At 40.5% G+C, this 19,544-nt stretch overlaps 2 protein-coding genes across 5 annotated transcripts in view; both read left to right on the forward strand.

Moving 5' to 3' along the window:
- The window catches only part of PRORP (protein only RNase P catalytic subunit), a 138,518-nt gene extending 120,744 nt beyond the window's left edge, over nucleotides 1-17,774 (forward strand). For all 4 annotated transcript variants that reach the window (XM_061394122.1, XM_061394124.1, XM_061394125.1 and 1 more), the window contains 3 exons: nucleotides 5,079-5,227; nucleotides 8,435-8,630; nucleotides 11,207-17,774. In XM_061394122.1, coding sequence (XP_061250106.1) covers nucleotides 5,079-5,227; nucleotides 8,435-8,630; nucleotides 11,207-11,338 — 477 coding nt within the window. In that variant the 3' untranslated portion in view covers nucleotides 11,339-17,774. The remainder of the gene's footprint in view (nucleotides 1-5,078; nucleotides 5,228-8,434; nucleotides 8,631-11,206) is intronic.
- PSMA6 (proteasome 20S subunit alpha 6) overlaps nucleotides 17,666-19,544 on the forward strand; it is a 38,344-nt gene continuing 36,465 nt past the window's right edge. The window contains exon 1 of the mRNA XM_061394146.1: nucleotides 17,666-17,775. Coding sequence (XP_061250130.1) covers nucleotides 17,757-17,775 — 19 coding nt within the window. The 5' untranslated portion in view covers nucleotides 17,666-17,756. The remainder of the gene's footprint in view (nucleotides 17,776-19,544) is intronic.

The following is a 19,544-nucleotide window of genomic DNA, read 5'->3' on the forward strand; positions in this document are numbered from 1 at the left end:
GTATATTTGATATTAAGGAATTGTTAATATTTTTAGATGTGATAATGGTGTCATGCTTATTTTTTTAAGAGTCCTTATACTTAGAAATATATTGACATATTCACAGATGATGTGATGCCTAGGATTTATTTCAGAATAATCCAAAGCAGAAGTTGGTAGAAATATAGATGAAATTGGATTGGCCATGAGCTGATAATTATTGAAGCTGGGTGATGGGCACATTATGCTATTCTGCCTACTTTTGTTTATATTTAAAATTTTTGGTAATAAAACTTTTATTGTAGTAAAATGTACATAACATACAATATATCATTTTACCATTTTCAAGTGTACCATTCAGTGGCATTAAGCAGTTTACATTGTTGGGCAACCATCCCCATCACCAGAACATCATCTGAACTGAAACTTTGTACCGTTAAACAGTATCTCCTTATTCACTTCTCTTCTGGCCCCTGGCAAACACCCTTCTGTTTTCTGTCTCTGAATTTGACTCCTCTAGGTAACTCATATAAATGAAATCATATAATATTTGTCCTTTTGTGTTGACTTATCTTCAAGGTTCATCCAAGACCAAACTAGGCCTTCATAGGAAGGATCAAGGAGTATGTGACAAATATCCATGTGTACAGAATGGTCGATACCGTAGAAGAGGCAGTTCTCCCCTTGAGACTCTGAACAGGGATTAGGTTTAAATGAGAGAGCTGTGGAAGAGTTTCCTTGAGCTCAGGGCAGTTCTGACAAGAGAAGCTGAGATCCACTCTGGGAAGTTCTCAACCTGGAGAATCCAGGGATGGTAAGGACAGTTCTGGACCTGCCCAAGGGGTCTGGAGTCTGAACCACACAGCAGAGCAAAATACATAGTACAGCTGATTCTGGAGAATATCTCAAATTCCAAATTGCTTCCAGAACTCCAGGTACTTGGCACCTCAAGGTTAAGCTGAGATCCATTCTCACCGTGCTCCCTCCCACATTGCTCTTTATGATGTCTAAAGGATAATTCTCCAAAAACCAGAAGAGTAAACACAGATTGCAGCTTAATATTTGGTACAATTTCTGGCTTGGCTTCTGTTCTAATTTGGTTTGTCTCCAGTAGGAATAGATAAAGTTTTTTTTTTTTTTAATTCATAAGTGACATTACTCATACATGACTTACTTTTGGTGTAAACCTGAAAAGTAGTTCCTGAGCTTAGGGTAAAAATACAATTGGCTGAGCTACATGTGTTGGAAATAAGTGGGTAGGGATGCTCAGGAAGTAGAAAAGCTGCCTGAGAGGTGGGAGAGGGTCATGAGAGCAAGAGCTATTCTGAGTAAACCTAAATAGCAAGTGTAACTTCCTTTCCCTAGTCTTTTAACTTTTTACCTCCCCTCTGCAGTCTCTGGCACTTCCTGGGTTTTATGGACTGTAGATCTTCAGAACTCTAAAGCCTTTAGGATCTGACGTCTACAGACATTATAGAAGTCCTATGCTAGTTTCCCAAGCAAGATAGCTATGATCGATATTCCTCATTATAGGATAAGTTCAGGAAGGAAAGTTTTAGAAACAACCCAAATGTCCATGGACATGAATAGATAAAATGTTGTATATAGATACAATGGAATATTATTCAGCCTTAAAAATGAATAAAATTCTGATAGGTGTGCCCTGTCTTTTCATTGATGTATTAAAATCCTTTATATTTTATGTTGTTATTAATATGTTAGGCGTTATGTCTGCCATTTTATTTTTTGTTTTCTATCACCGTTATTTCCTATTTCTGTTTTATTTTTCCTGCCTTCCTGTGGGTTCCTTGAATTTTTCTTAGAATTCCATTTTTATGTGTCTATAAGTTGGCTTTTTTTAAAAAAAAATCATAGTGTTTTTGAATATGTATCTTTGTATAGCATTTTTAATGGTTGCTGAAAGCATCACATATGTACACACACACACACACACACACGCACACACATGTAACATCAGTCTGTTGGTGTTATCACTTTAACAGGTTTTCTGTTTTGCTAGACTTCATCTTTTCTAGTCCTTTGGCTAGAGAGAACTGGCCTTTGTTGGTCTTTTTTTGTCTGCATCCATGGCATTTCCAGGTTGCTGGCTTCTTGATCTCCAAGTATAGGATATACGAGGCGAAAAGGAAATCCCAAGGTCCCTAGCCAGTCTGCCTTTTTATCTCTACAAAGTCTTGCATTTGTTTTACATATACAACATCTGAGGGTTTTGGTTGTACATAGTGGAAGAAATAGGGAAAAGTACATCCACCCCATCTTCCCAGAAGTGGAAATTTCTCCCAGTTTTATTTTTGATCTAACATAGAATTAAGGTCAGTTTTCTTTTTCTTTACTATTCTGTCTATGACTCTGGGCCAGCCCATTGGATCCAGTCTTGGAATTTACCTCACAGGAAGTAGGCTCATAGCTAGATTGTTACAGAGTTTCAGGCAAATGCCTCTATTCCATCCTGTACACTCATCTCTCTTTCCTGTGTCTTTATTCTCCCTTGTTTGCATCATTACCAGAGAGCTGCCACTAGCAGAGACCTTTCAGCCACACGATGGTGCCCCAGAGTTGTTCAAGCTAACCTAAGCCCTTTCTGCTCTTCTTTGGGCCCCTGTCTTTAACTTAATATTAGTAAACTCAAGGCTATTTATTTAAACCGAGGTATAGATATGAGTGATTAAACACACACACACACAGATGTGAAGACCCAGTTGTTTTTCTTTAAGCCATGTCTTCTCATATGTATGGAATCAGTATCAAAAATTGGTTTTCTTTGGGGTTTTTTTGGTACTGAGAGTAACTTTATGGGAATTCATACAGGAATTTTTAGAAAGCAGTTGTCATTCCTTTTAATGAATTCAGTTGCCATTTTGTATCTGGGCTCATTGAAAATAATCTGTAATCTCAGCATAGCTTTAAGAAAGGAAGTTTATAAGTGCATTTAGAAAGAGATTCACTCTCAATGTTTTGAGGTGTTTGAATCCCTGAACTAAACTTCCATAGTGAAGATGTTTGATTACCAACCCAGCTTTTAAAGTAGTACCTTATAAGATTATATAAAAATGCTTAGGATAAATAGACTGGCAAATAGAGTTAGATCTTTGGGTAGTGAGGTTATGAGTGATTTCCTCTTTCACTTTTCTTCTTGCCTATCTTTTTCAAGTTTTCAGTAATAGAGGTAGGCATTTTCTATTTAAAAATAGAGGTATGCACTTTCTTCAGCTAATCAGAAAATGTCTATTAACCATCCAGTATATGTGGAACCAGCATATACATCTTTCCAGGCTTGAGAGTTGGATAAGAAAATTATTAGGCACTCCCTCACTGAAGTCAGGGGCCCTATCTTTCGAAACTTGGTAAGCTATGATACCTACCATGTGCCTTATACATGGAGAGTTCTGGGAAATAACTATTGAGTGAACAGAAGCCATTACTCATAACTTTTTCTGGTTGTAAAGCTTTGGGTCAGAGTCCTCACAGTGGTATTGGTACACTTCTCTGCTGTCATTCAGTGGCCAATTTGTGTCCATTTGTCCATTCATTCTAGAACTAAGAATTAGAGATCCTATAACTAACTACTGTTTCCTAAAATAATAAGATTAGTAATGGAGTAGAATGGGTAGAATGGGCTAAAAATACATATAAATCCAAAGCATTAAATAGTACTTAAAAGTTTAGCTCTCGCTAATTCATTATTAGACTAACAGAGAGAATCCATGTGTGTTAGACTAACAGGTACTCAAGCAGTATTTGACAACTGACCAGATGAATGAAAAATTATTGAGTAAAGAATTTTAACTAATATCCTGAAAGTCTACATGGGAAGAAATTTATGAGTTAAGGAAAGCTAGGCTAAAATAAATGCCTTTCTAACCAAGACCCAAGAAAATTAAGGATTTCTTCAATGACTTTCAACTTGTGATTTTCATAGGCCCTGGAGTTTTTATAAATTATAGAACTTTTATACTTCTGATACACTGTTGTATAACTTAAGTTAAAATATGTTATTAGCTTTTACATATTATACTTAGTAATATTCATTTATAGCTTAGTTTAATAGGTTGTACATGAAAGTAGTCCATAGACTTTTACTTATGAAAGATTGAATGTAAGCAAGCTCACCAAACTGCAGGATTTTAAAAATCCCTCTTTAAACTTTCAAGAGGAATCCATGTGCACACAAGACATGTGGGAAGTGGAAAGAATATGGGGTACATTCACTGAGTGGAAAATAAGCTGGAGGATGACAACTGACAGACCTTTTGAAGGAAAGAGGGATTTCAGTGAAAAGTAGCAGTCTTAGCAGAATCATGATGTGGAAAAGTTGACTGAAAATTCAGTATCTTCATATATACATATGGCTGAATCCCTTCATTGTTCTCCTGAAACTATCACAACATTGTTAATCAGCTATATCCCAATACAAAGTTAAAAGTTAAAAAACTTTAAGTAAAAAAAAAAAAAAAAGAAGTATCTATTCCAGCCATTTACAAACTTTTAATAAAAGAAGCATTAGTCTCTCAGTCGTGTCTGACTCTTTGCAACCCCATGGACTGTAGCCTGCTAGGCTCCTCTGTTGCCATTCCCTTCTCCAGGGGATCTTCCTGACCCAGGGATTGAACCCAGGTCTCCTGCATTGTAGGCAGATTGTTTACCATCTGAGCCATCCTTTATTGAAATAAAAATCTGTGCAGAATACCAATGTATAAGTAGACAAAAACTGAGCTGTTTGGGTTGAAACAGGGTTGGGAGTGTATAGGAACCAAACCCCATCCTTCTTACCTCTCTCCCAGTGGGCCCTACGGAACACAGTTTAAAAATAGCTCATCTTGTCTATGCTTAGAAACCTCCCCAGGTATCCCATGTAGCCTGGCAGGTGTTAGATAATCATTTGTAACAAGGAAGCATTTTCCTCGGGCTTATTTACAAAGATGGGCAATTACCTCTTACCAGAAAAGACTTTAGGAATGTTTTCTCACCTCTTACCAGAAAAGACTGTTTGACCCATTGAGCTTACCATCTGGGAGAATCACTCTCCTTACTTGAGATTCTTCCCTGACTTTCTTGGGGACTGGCTTTGTGTTTTTCAGCTCTTGAATGTGGTCTCTCACCTCGCCAAGCAGAATCTTCAAGTGCTGGTCCTGGGCCGGAAGCACATGTTAACGCAAAATTCCCGGTGGAGAAGAGTTGAGATGGAAAAGATGCAAAAGCAAGCCAGCTTTTTTTTTGCTGACAACATGTAGGTATTGAAGTTATTAAGTGAATTACACTAGGCTCCAGTCATCTGCTTGTTACCTGTTTTCTATTTTTAAAGTGCATGTGTGTGTGAGTATATATGTATACTCAGCCTCATTCCAAAAAAAAAAAAAGGAAAAAAGATTTGAGGCAGCTTATAAAAATATAGTTTTTATAGCAGGATAAACTTAAATAGATGAAAAATCAGTTTAAAGAAGAAATAAGTTAAAGCCCAAATGAGATTAGTACACAGAATGCATGCCATAAATTCCTGAACAGATCATTTAACAAATATTTAGCAAATACGAGCACCATCTGTGTTCTCGGAGAAACACTAGTGAACAAAACCAAGTCCCTGTCATCTTGGAACGTAACGGTAGACAGGTAAACAGATAAACAGGCAGTGACCAAAGCTGTGAAGACAGTGAGGCAGAGTGGGGAGCTGGAAGGGGACTAGGTCTGATATCACGGTGGGTGGAGAGATCATCAGGAAAGGCCTTGGGGAGGGTGCAGAGCTGAAGGGAACAAGTGAGTTGTTTGAGAATGGACGAGAGGTAGTGGGAAGAAACTACCAGGCAGAAGGAACAGGAGGTGTTCAAAAGGCCCACCTTTTGAAAAAAAGACCACCACCAAAAAAGGCCTTCCCGGTGGTCTAGTGGCCAAGACTCTGCACTCGAAGTGCAGGGAGGCCGAGTTTGATCCCTGGTCAGGGAACTAGATCCTACATGCTAAAACTAAGAGTTCATATGCCACAGCTAAAGATCCTGCGTGTCACAACTAAGACCCACTGCAGATGGGGAGGGGGGAAAAGAGGGCTGTCAGTCAGGAATGAGGGGAGCTGGCAGGCCAGCGTGGATGGTCAGTTCTGAGGTCGCAGAGAAGGCAGGGACCGCATTACAGAGGACCTCGTGGGCTCTGGATTTTATTCTAAATATAAAGGGAATGTTGTTAGGAGCTACAGCTTCCCAGGAAACCAAAGGAACGTGGAAAACATGATCAGCAAGGAAATACACAGTGTCCATAGAGTATGCAGAAAGTAGCTAGTCAGGATGAGCACAGATCTACAACACCAAGTATTAACTGTTAGCACGTATTAACTGTTAGCACGCATTTAGGTTCTCATACTGTTTATGCTGACAAAGGTTTATTTACAACTTAGCATGGATCATGAGCGAACCTCAGTCCTGAGTCTAGGTTTCCTTGGGTTGAATGTGATAACTTCAAGATTTGTCAGTATTGTCCAAACCATTTGTTCTTTAAAAGGTCAAATGGAGGAATTCTCTGGCAGTACAGTGGTTAGGATGGCAGTCTCACTGCTGTGGCCCAGGTTCAATCCCTGGTCAAGGAACTAAGGATCCCACAGGCCAAACACTGCAGCCAAAAAAAAAAAAAAAAAAAATGTCAAATGGCACTCAATGCATAAGGCTGGAAACTAACCCCTCCTTCAGATCCCAAATCAAATCTCATTTTTCTGTAGCTAAGTTCTTTTATTTATTCATGGAGTGGGTACTTCCATCTTTCCAAGACTCTAAGATAATAGTAATGCCCTTCCTTCAGTCATGTTAGGCAGCATTGGCTAAACCTGAGGATCGCAGGCTTGAGAATCAGTCTACCCTGGTTCAGATCATGGCCCTGTCACTTCCTGTCTGGGAAGTGTTTCCCTTCTCTGTGTCTTCTTTTCTTCATAGGTAACCCTATGGGGATTCAGTGAGAAAATACTTGCAAATAGTACATGTGAAACTCTTGGCACAGCACCAAGTACATGGAAAGCATCTGTATTTGTTGCTGTCACCATCATCATTATTTTTCATAGGTAGAAGAACTGAGTAACGGTAGTGTTATAACCAAGAAGCCTGTTGGAAATTGGTCTTGTGCTTGGTTTGGAGCCTGTATTTATTGTATATGCTGAAATTCCAAACCCAGTGGTAAAGATTGATTCAGCCACCTTCTATGGCTTTGGATTTGAGTGTTTAAATTTTTAACATTAACTCTGTTTGCCACTAATGTGCCAAAGAAGCGTGTTCAAACCTAAACTAGGGAGAATAGTATAGTGAATGCCCCCGTGACTGTCACTCAGCTCCCGTAACTACTCTCATTTGTTAATGTTGTTCCATATAACCCCCACATTTTTTTCTTTTTCCTGAAGATTATTTTAAAGACAGATTCCAGTTATTTTATCATTTCACTTGAAATTGAAATACTTTAGTATAAGGTATCCTGTAAAGGCGGAGAAGGCAATGGCACCCCACTCCAGTACTCTTGCCTGGAAAATCCCATGGACGGGGAGCCTGGCAGGCTGCAGTCCATGGGGTCTCGAAGAGTCAGACACAACTGAGCGACTTCACTTTCACTTTTCACTTTCTTGCATTGGAGAAGGAAATGGCAACCCACTCCAGTGTTCTTGCCTGGAGAATCCCAGGGATGGGGGAGCCTGGTGGGCTGCCGTCTCCAGGGTCGCACAGAGTCGGACACGACTGAAGTGACTTAGCAGCAGTAGCAGCATCCTGTAAAGGATCCACTTTGGGTCATTTGGATCAAGGTATACGGCTTAATCACATGTTGCCATCTGAATCCCTGAGTCAAGATAACTACTGCTGTTTTTACAGCACATGTATTCAAGTACTCACTACTGATGTTGGGGGCTCATTGGAGACTTTGAGCTCCTGGCTCTTCTCAGACTGGAGGTACCTTTGGGTGCTGATCAGGATGGCTACCCAGAAGCTACTTGGAGATACCAGTTTCAGCTTTGAGGTTAGCCCCTTACTTTTGTAAGAAAGTGTGCTCTTGCCCTGTTAGTATTATGAATGTTTCTTGAATTCAGGTGAAGAAAGGGGTAGGGGAAAGATGTGCTCTGTAGTGGATGAGGCAGATGAGGAAAACTCCATGGGGACACAGAGAACCAGCTTTTAAGTATAAAGAGAGAATTACTGTTAGAATTCTCCGTTCTAGTGGTAGAGTCCAGTTGAACTGCTAAGAATCCTAAGCATTAGCATTCCTTTCCCTGTAGCTGTCCATCTGTTTTCTCGATCATGTTGTCTACCAGCTGAAGACTTGCAGGTAGTTCATAAATATCCTTGATTGATCATATCAGTTAAGAGCAAAGAATACTTCTGAGGAAAGTAGAGAAAGAAGTAAACAGCATGGTGAAGAATGCTGTTCTCTGCCTCTTTGGACGTGTGTTTGATTGTGTCCATTCTTCTGTCCGGCTCAGCTCTGAGGATGATCCGTTCCTTCTGTATGCCACACTGCACTCGGGAAACCACTGCAAGTTTATCACAAAAGACCTGATGCGAGACCACAAGGCCTGTCTGCCTGATGCCAAGACCCAGCGCCTGTTCTTTAAGTGGCAGCAGGGACATCAGCTGGCAATTGTTAGTAAGCATCCAGGAGCAAAAATAACCTTTCAGGTATGTTATCCATCCTCTCTATAACATCAGCAGAGCCAACTATATAGTAAGAATGTGACATAGCCCAAGAACGGTGCAACTAGTTCTCCATGTTTTGTTTTTCATAGCTTTAGTTTGGTATTTCGAAGAAGGCAATGGCACTCCACTCCAGTACTATTGCCTTGAAAATCCTATGGACGGAGGAGCCTGGTAGGCTGCAGTCCATGGGGTTGCTAAGAATTGGACACGACTGAGCGACTGAGCGACTTCACTTTTCACTTTCATGCATTAGAGGAGGAAATGGCAACCCACTCCAGTGTTCTTGCCTGGAGAATCCCAGGGATGGGGGAGCCTGGTGGGCTGCCGTCTATGGGGTCGAACAGAGTCGGACACGATTGACGAGACTTAGCAGCAGCAGCAGCAGCAGCAGTTTGGTATTCGGAATTAGCCAGATCCTAAAAACACAGTCTGCCAGAGCAATGTTTTCCTAGGCCAACCCCAGGTTAACTGACGTATTGAAAACCCCTGAAGTGTCATCAGTTGTGACTTCAGTTATGTTATCAGTTACAAATCCCTATATGTGTTTTTTATTTTCCTATTTATTTGCCATAGCTCAAAATTCTCTCTTATGTCTCATCGTACTTCTGTTCTGCTGAATAACTCTTTTTCCTGTTTAATCCACTTTTGTGGCACAGTCTCAATTGAGTTCTTTTTTGATTCTAGTTGAAATACCTGTAAGTACAAGGATGTCTCTTGTTTAAAAGCAAAGAGAAAATCTAAAGGCAATTTACTACAGAAAAATACACTGCTGCTACTGCTGCTGCTAAGTCACTTCAGTCGTGTCCGACTCTGTGTGACCCCATAGACGGCAGCCCACCAGGCTCCCCAGTCCCTGGGATTCTCCAGGCAAGAACACTGGAGTGGGTTGCCATTTCCTTTTCCAATGCATGAAAGTGAAAAAATAAAGTGAAGTCGCTCAGTCGTGTCCGACTCCTAGCGACCCCGTGGACTGCAGCCCACCAGGCCCCTCCGTCCATGGGATTTTCCAGGCAAGAGTACTGGAGTGGGTTGCCAATATACTAGCCAATGGTAAATACAGTCCAGGGCTCAACAAACAGACAAAAACAGCATTTGTAGGAGATATGGTATGAAATGATACCACAGAAATGCAATCAGCAGAAACAGTATGGGACCTGGTTTCCTCAACAACAAAAAACTGCAAGAAAAATAGAGTTGAAAAGAGAAGGTCTAGATTGTAAGAGACTTGAGAGAGAGTTTAGGCAGTCACAATGTAACAACCTTATTTCAATTCCTGTTCAGACAAACTATAAAATATAATTGCACACATATAATAATTGGAAAAATGTAAACAGTAGAAATTTGATGATGTTAAGGAGTTGTTAATTCTTAAGTATAATAATAATATTCCTTTTATATTTACAAAATAAGTTCTTATGTTTCAGAGATACATACTGAATTATAGAAAAAATGATAATCTGAGATTTATTTCAAAATAATCTGAGGGGTTTTGGATGAATGGATTAAGTAAGATTAGCCATGAATTTTGATGATTTTTAAGGCCGGGTAATGGGTATATATGAATTAATTGTGCTGTTTCTTTATTTTTGTATATTTGAAAATTTTCTCTGTTTCATTCAAAATCATTAAAGACAAAAAAGGAATATACATTTTTTTTTCTTATAGAGATCTTTAACCTTAAAAATGAAACCTCCCCAAAAAGGAACTCCTAACAATAGGGTTCTTTTTTTTTTTAATTGAAGTATAGTTAATTTACAATGTGTCAACTTCAAGTATGCAGCAGTAATACAATGGTAGATATATATATGTGTGTGTGTGTGGATGTTTGTGTATGCGTATGTATATATATATATATTCTTTTTCAGATTCTTTTCCATTATAGGTTATTATACTGTTTATCTTTCTCTGTGCTATACAGTAGGTTCTTGTTGTTTACCTATTTTTTTTTTAAGTGAGGAAGTCCTTTTTTTCCTTCTTCTTTTTTCCTTATTTTTGGCTACACTGGGTCTTCATTGCTGCACACAGGTTTTTTCTTAATTGTGGAGAGTGGGGGCTACTCTTGTTGTGGAGCACAGACTCTAGATGCACAGGCTTCAGTAGTTGGGGCACAGGGGCTCATTAGTTTGGCTCTTGGGCTCTAGAGCGTGCAGGCTTCAGTAGTTGGGGCTCAAGGGCTCTAGAGCACAGCTCTGCAGTTGTTGTGCATGGGCTTAGTTGTTCCTTGGCATGTGGAATCTTCCCAGATGAGGAATCAAACCCATGTTCCCTGTACTGGCAAGCAGATTCTTTATCTACTGCACCACCAAGGAAGTCTTCTCTTTTATATGTAGTAATGTGTATCTGTTAATCCTAACTCCTATTTTACCTTCCAACCCCCACCGTTCCTACCACCAGGATTCATCTTCACAGAGCTGGCTGCTCTTTGAAAATCCATTGTTAAAGTAAGACAAAGAATACATCTCTGAAGCAAACTAAGAAATCGTCAGAAAAGAAAGGGAAATGGCCAGATATTCCTATAGTGTTGTTCTCAATGTGTGGTTCCCTTTTTAATTCAACAGCATATTCTCAGCTATGACACCGTGGTGCAAACAACTGGAGACTCGTGGCACATACCTTATGATGACGACCTGGTGGAAAGATATTCCTACGAAGTGCCAACCAAATGGCTTTGCCTTCACCGGAAGACGTAAAGACTCTTACCCCATGCTAAGCTTGTGTCTGGGTGTCCTCCTGGTTGGCATCAGAGCTCTTAAGTTGATGCTTTTTAGAGCATTGCTTCTGTTCTGTTTGATTCAGTTTTTCCTGTTTGGTCCAGTTGGTTTATATATCAATAAGTTGACTTTTTAATTAAATGAGATATAATATCTTTTCATAACTCGTTGCATTTTTCCCCCTAACATTTGTTAGGATTTGAGGCTTATCTGAAGTTGGGGAACTCAATACGAAGTTATGCCTGCATTGGTGTATGCTAAGTCACTGCAGTAATGTCTGACTCTTTGTGACCCTGTGGACTGTAGCCCACCAGGCTCCTCTGTCCATGGGATTCTCCAGGCAAGAATACTGGAGTGGGTTGCCATGCTCTCCTCCAGGGGATCTTCCCAACCGAGAAATTGGACCTGAGTCTCCTCCAACTCCTGAATTGCAGGCAGATTATTTACTAGTGAGCCACCAGGGAAGACAGAGTGATGCCTACCTTTCTCTTATTGGGCCAGCCACTCCACTTACATGGGCAGCAGGGTCTTCTGGTATCCTTTTTGCTGCCCTTCCAGGTCCATCAATAGCAGAACCAGTCCATCTGCTGTTGGGCTCCAGGTTATTTGTAAACCCCTTCTCCATTTCTGGTATCATCTCATCCTCTACATGTTATCTCCTACCCACACTGAATCACTTATGATCCTCTGATGAACTGGCTCAGATGTCAAAGGCTTATTAGCAACTTTTACTTAGTATCCAATGATTTGGGTTGGAGGAAAGGGGGCACTTCCTTCTTTTTAGACTATGATCATTTTTCTTCATCCTATAATGCCTTTTCAGGATTAATTCAGCATTTTGTGAATTCCATCGGGCTTCCCTGATAGTTCAGTTAGTAAAGAATCCACCTGCAATGCAGGAGACCCCAGTTCAATTCCCGGGTTGGGAAGATCCACTGGAGAAGGGATAGGCTACTCACTCCAGTATTCTTGGGCTTGCCCTGTGGCTCAGCTGGTAAAGAACCCACCTGCAATGTGGGAGACCTGGGTTCGATTCCTGGGTTGGGAAGATCCCCTGGAGAAGGGAAAGGCTACCCACTCCAGTATTCTGGCCTGGAGAATTACATGGACTGTATAGTCCATGGAGTCGCAAAGAGATGGACACAACTGAGTGACTTTCACTTTGATTAATTCCATCACTTGGGATGAGGGTTTTCTAAATCATATAGATTTGTTTCATTTCATCAAGTTTGGCTTACTTTACCAAAGTGAGTAAATTTTCATAATTGCGTTTCTGTTTTACTTGCTTGCTCAGCGGTGTATTTTTTCCCCCTTTTTTGGCAATGTATTTCTTGATTTTAACTGAAAAAATTCATGTCTGCAACACTACAACAGATTTTTCCTTATACATACTATATGATTTCATATTCAAGAATAGGCAAAACCAATCTGTGCTAGAAAAAATCAAAATAGTAGTTGCCTGAGGATAAGGGCACAAGAGAACTTACTTTGTGGGGGTGATGGAAGGTTCTGGGTGGTGCTAACATAGTGTATATAATGTTAGTCAAAATTCATCACACTAAACACTTAAAATTGATGCATTTACAACATAACTGAAAAAAGTATATTAGCATTAAAAAGTTATTACGTGAAATGAACAGTGACCTAATTTACATAAGACCAGGTACACAGATATAAGTAGGGTATATATTATGCACAGGGAAACAATCCAGGAAAAACAGAGGCAGGGATGTTTGATCTCCTTACCCATTATTGGATTCAACACTGCTGCCCCCAGAGGAAGGAGCTCTCCAGACGAGGGTCTGATAAATTGAGGGCATTGAAAGATGTTAAGAGTCAGAATGCTCTCAAATGCAACCTTTTTTCCTAAATTTCATGAACTACATACTTAGAACACTGGGCTTTCAGTGAGCTAAACTTTTTTTTAAAGGAACTATCCTAGTTTTAAGAAAATTAGGGGGAAATGCATTTGTTAAATAAGCCTGTCTAAAAGCTTAATGCAGATTCCTACCAAGTTGCTCCTAGGGACAGGGTAGGATGCAGAAAGAATGTAGGACTTTGGAGCAGGAGTGAACCTTGAAGAATGATGTAAGGCCAAACAGTTGCAGTTAATAGATGAGGAAGATGGGATGGCTCCCCTGGATCCCACAGCTAGTTAGTGGAGACATTTCAGCTATAATCCAGCTCTTCTGATTCTCAGCCAAATAGTCTTTCTTGTACTGTACACTGTGATTTAGGCTAGAGTAGTTCATAAAAACTCAGCCTGAATGGTAGAGCATCCGGTGTGTAGAATTAGAAACTTTGTTAGCTTTAAAAGAGAAAGTAGGAAACAAGAGAAAGGGAACGGGGAGGACAATCTCTTAAAGGGCCCATGTTTCCATAGCGGCTCATCAGGGTAGAAAATTGTGGTAGGGAAATTATATGATTTTTGAACTCTTTGATGCCATTCCAAAACAAAACCCCTAATCTCTGCTGGAGGTAAATTGAGGTGCATCTGTCATTTGTCTAGAAGGAGGGGAATTCTAGGCTGCTCAGGGTCAATTGCACTGACATGGAACCCTGGGGAGTACAGATTTTTCTCTGAATGAAGACAGCTGGTACCCAGCACTTAGGCTACCTTTGTATTCTGATCACCTGAGTGAAACAAAAGCTACCTGTCTAATTCAAAGTCCCAGACACTGTGGGAAGAAGGAATTCTTTAAAACCTGCGCCCTGGATTGAGAGTATCTTTAGAGTCAGCCAGCCGTAAACAACGAAGGCTTTGAAACTCTGCCACTGAAAAGTATTTCTAAAGTGCTTTGTACTTCCCCCTGGCATACTCCTGAATTTATATTCTCTTTTCCTCCTGCTGTTCTCAGACCCAATAAAGAGAACATCTCAGAGGAGAAGCCTGAGTTCATTCTCTTAGGATTCCGCTGGGACTGTCTCACCTCAGATGCCTTGTTCTTCACATTAAATGAATTTTTCTCTTCAAGTTTGTACTTAAATATAATTAGTTTCCCTGGTCCTCTAGCAGGTTTCTTGCTTTTTTAAAAAAAAACTGTCCTAAGATATTATATAATGCAATGTGTTCATATTATTAATAGATTTATTTTTCCCTGATAACTTCATTCTAAAGGAGGCATAGAAAGGAAGGATATGTTAGGTAGGCACCTGAATTCTGGCCCATCATGGTGAGTCTTTGCTAAAAATCAAAATTACCAGGATAGTTGAGGGCAAAGCTAAACGGAGTCCTGGACCTGATACTTTTGCCCATCTTTCAGCAACCTGGAATTTCTAGAGTGATAAACATCTAGGGAACCCTTGTGGGAATGACTGGGAGTGGAGGAACACAGACCAGTGTGATGACATTGTGGGATTTAGGTCTGAGTTCTTTCAGGGCTGGGACTGAAATTTAACAGTCTCCCAGTTAAATCTGAATTTCAGATAAATGACAGTTCTTCTGTATAAATATGTCACAGGTATTGCAGGGACTTATTTACCCTAAAATTACTTACTGCCTATCTGAAATTCACAATTAGCACGGCATCCTACATTTTTATTTGCTCCATATGGAAACTCTAGGTGGGAATTAGATGGGAAGATGAGGGGTAGTGGGAAATGAGGCATCTATAAAGCCCATAGCACCACAGGAGACTGGAGGGAAGCAAGGATAAGAAAAGATGTAAGTAAAAGGCAGCCTGAGCAGGAGGTGGGGCTGAGGGCAGAGGAGAGAAGACCAGCTTTTTTCTGCTTTATCCCAGCCAATGACAATCTTGAGTCTACATGATACAAATGAAGTAAGTTCCATTCACAGATCTACTTAGAGGAAGCCATACAGATCAGTGAGATGAAAGAAAATATAGGAGACAGAATATTCTCTCAGTATTCAGTTCAGTTCAGTTCAGCCGCTCCATTGTGTCCAACTCTTTGTGACCCCATGAACTGTAGCACACCACGCCTCCCTGACTGTCACCAACTCCCAGAGCCTACCCAAACTCATGTCCACTGAGTTGATGATGCCATCCAACCATCTCAATCTCTGTTGTCCCCTTCTCCTCCTGCCCTCAATCTTTCCCAGCATCAGGGTTTTTGCCAGTGAGTCAGTTCTTCGCATCAGGCGGCCAAAGTATTGGGAGTTTCAGCTTCAACATCAGTCCTTCCAATGAACACCCAGGACTGATCTCTTTTAGGATGGACTGGTTGGATCTCCTTGCAGTCCAAGGGACTCTCAAGAGTCTTCTCCAACACCACAGTTCAAAAGCATCAATTCTTGAGCCGTCAGCTTTCTTTATAGTCCAACTCTCACATCCATACATGACCACTGGAAAAACCATAGCCTTGACTAAACGGACCTTTGTTGGCAAAGTAATGTCTCTGCTTTTTAATATGCTCTCTAGGTTGGTTATAACTTTCCTTCCAAGGAGCAAGCATCTTTTAATTTCATGGCTACAGTCACCATCTGCAGTGATTCTGGAGCCCCAAAAAATAAAGTCAGCCACTGTTTCCACTGTTTCCCCATCTATCTGCCATGAAGTCATGAGACCAGATGCCATGATCTTTGTTTTCTGAATGTTGAGCTTTAAGCCAACTTTTTCACTCTCCTCTTTCACTTTCATCAAGAGGCTCTTTAGTTCTTCTTCACTTTCTGCCATAAGGATGATGTCATCTGCATATCTGAGGTTATTGATATTTCTCCCGGCAGTGATTGATTCCAGGTTGTGCTTCATCCAGCCCAGCGTTTCTCATGATGTACTCTGCATATAAGTTAAATAAGCAGGGTGACAATATACAGTCTTGACGTACTCCTTTTCCTATTTGGAACCAGTCTGTTGTTCCATGTCCAGTTTTAACTGTTGCTTCCTAACCTGCATTAAGGTTTCTTAAGAGGCAGGTCAGGTGGTCTGGTATTCCCATCTCTTTCAGAATTTTCTGCAGTTCCATTGTGATCCACACAGTATTTAATGAAAATAAATGCCACAAAAGAAAAGAGATGGGATCACCAATGAATAAATGCAATAAATCTTGAGAAATAATCTTCAATTTTCTCTTGTCATGCCTCTGTTATGGTGTTTCAAGATTCCCTGAAGACTTTTGTCCCCACATTTTGTCTCTGTTGGCAGTATCTGACAGATACTTCCAGAGACTACATATATACAACTTGCTCTCAACCAGGAATTGAAGTAAACAGGAAGCCAATTATCTAGTCACAGATAAGAGCTAAAAATAATCTGTTTTGCTACCATAGTACTTTAAAAAGTACACTCTTATCAAATGGATTAAGTTATTCAAATAACAATGATCAGTTCAGTCGCTCAGTTGTGTCCAACTCTTTGCAACCCCATGAATCGCAGCATGCCAGGCTTCCCTGTCCATCACCAACTCCTGGAGTTTACCCAAACTCATATCCATCAAGTCGGTGATGCCATCCAGCCATCTCATCCTCTGTCGTCCCCTTCTCCTCCCGCCCCTAATCCCTCCCAGCATCAGGGTCTTTTCCAATGAGTCAACTCTTCACATGAGGTGGCCAAAGTATTGGAGTTTCAGCTTCAGCATCAGTCCTTCCAATGAACATCCAGGACTGATCTCCTTTAGGATGGACTGGTTGGATCTCCTTGCAGTCCAAGGGACTCTCAAGAGTCTTCTCCAACACCACAGTTCAAAAGCATCAATTCTTCGGCGCTCAGCTTTCTTCACAGTCCAACTCTCACATCCATACATGACCACTGGAAAAACCATAGCCTTGACTAGATGGACCTTTGTTAATTTATGTAAATAGCAGTGTTATGTGACAGGGTTTTGGTAGCTTCTGACAATGTAGGATTAATTTCAACCACATTTAAATGATCACAACATTAATGTTTCCAGTGTTAAAGTCCAACCCAAGAAGCAAAGGCTTGAGAAATCATAATTTGTTATATGATAGACACATAAATTCATTTTAAGGAGATCAGTTGAGATCATCCTGTCACTCTCAGCTGGGCTAGAACATTACTACATATCAAGTTTAGTTCACATCTGAATATTGAAATTCCACTTTTTTCTTTTTTTTAATTAAAAAAGGGGTTTTTTTTAGCTGAAGTATAGTTGAATTACATTGATTCAGGTGTACGGCAAAGTGATTCAAATATATATGTGTGTGTGTGTTTTTTTTAGGTTCTTTTCCATTATAGTTTATCACAAGATACTGAATATAGTTCCCTGTGCTATACAGTAGATCTTTGTTGTTTATGAAAGTCCATTAATAATACAGCTCTCTTGTGTCTTCTGTGACTGCATCAGAACCAAGAATGTCAATGTCTGGAATTCCCTGACAGTTCCACTCCTCATTTGGCTCTCAGGGGCAGAGTGACATCTTGGCCAGGCAGGATAGTATGGGGCCTCCACCTTCCTGAAACAGGTTCCTCTGGAAGTAGATATGGCAGGTCAAACCAAAGGTAAGTTCCTCACCCAGACTTATTACTTAAGATGTACTGTATTATTAATTCTTTAAAAATAAATCGTTGTATTTTCTTCCTCTTTCCAGTGACCGTGCCATAGAATCCAAAGCTTCATTTTTTTCTGTCCTCTGCTGCAAAGCTCAGTAGTCTAACACTATTAAGTTTTTATACATATCTATGCCTGTTTTATATATATACACATATACATATATATATGTTGGTGGTTTAGTCACTTAGTTGTGTCTGACCTTTGGGACCCCACAGACTATAGCCCCTCAAGGCTCTTCTGTCTGTGGGATTTCCCAGGCAAGAATACTGGAGTAGGTTACAATTTCCTTCTCCAGGGGTCTTCTCAACCCAGGGATTGAACCTGAGTCTCCTTGGCAGGCAAATTCTTTACCACTGAGCCACCTGGGAAGTCCCATATATTACACATTTATCCACATAGTTTTTAAAAGATCATTCATTCTCTGTAAGCTCTTTTGTAATACTTTTTTTTTTCCCACCAGACAAAAAACAAACTTTTCCTTGTTCTCATAGTCTTCTAGCACTTTTTCCTCATGTACTTCAAACATCATAATATAAATTCATAAAACGAGGCAGTCAAGCTAGGGCATTGCTGTACACCATAAAATCCTGTTCACGTGGTGGTGTACTCACAAAACACTAATCAAGGTTTCCTTGTGTTCAGAAGGAAATTTGTGTTCCAGGAAACTGTCACCCTGATGATAGCTACTGGGTCAAATTAAAGATCATGTCCTTTGGCCCTTAGCCATGTTCTGGCAGGAATAATCAAATCCTTAAAGAAATGGGTCTTTTCCAAGTTGGGCCCTCTGATCTCCAACTCCTAAAGAAATAAACTCTGGTCAGACCAATTATTTGAAGGCAAAGCCTGAGGAAGTTTTGCTGCTTTACACAACTAAGAGAGCTTTTTATTTTTTAAAGTCAATCATGTGGCTCTTTTTGTTCTTTGATCGGGAGGTTTCTGTGAGGAAATCAGTATTGAACAGTTTGTGCTTTATAAGTGGCAGTTTTTTTCTCTCCCATTTCCACTACTATTACCCCCAGAGATTTCAACAGCTTCCATATTCTGGTCTCATCATTTCTTTCTCTTTTGTTTTTTTCCTCAATACTTGTATTTATTTATTTGGCTGTGTCAGGTCTTAATTGCAACCGATGGGACCTTTAGTTGTGGCATGTGGATCTAGTTGCCTGACCAGGGCTCAAACCCAGGCTGCCTGCATTGAGAGTGTGGAGTCTCAGCCATCCGGACCACCAGGGAAGTCCTTGTTCTCATGGTTTCTTAACCACTTAAGCTCTGACGATGCCCCCCGGGAGATGCCAACCTGGATCTTTTAAACTATGTAAAAGTGCTCCACTTTCAGGATGTCAGACTTTCAAGCTCTTCGTTTTGAGCACACCCTCCTTACCTGTCCCACTGCTTCATCTCTACCTTCAGTTCCTAGACCCGTTCTTAAGCCTCTTCCTTCCTCACCTAGAGGCCTCTCTCATCCATTCCCATCTGGTTTTGCTTGCTTTCTTTCTCATCCCACCCTACCCTTAAACTATTCATTGCATGAATGCTTCAGTAACACTTCCCTTGTGCTTCCAGTAAGGCTTCCCTTGTGGCTTAGCTGGTAAAGAATCCGCCTGCAGTGTGGGAGACCTGGGTTCAATCCCTGGGTTGGGAAGATCCCCTGGAGAAGGGAAAGGCTACCCACTCCAGTATTCTGGCCTGGAGAATTCCATGGACTGCACAGTCCGTG

The sequence above is a fragment of the Bos javanicus genome, chromosome 21, assembly GCF_032452875.1.
Source record: "Bos javanicus breed banteng chromosome 21, ARS-OSU_banteng_1.0, whole genome shotgun sequence".
NCBI lineage: Eukaryota > Metazoa > Chordata > Mammalia > Artiodactyla > Bovidae > Bos > Bos javanicus.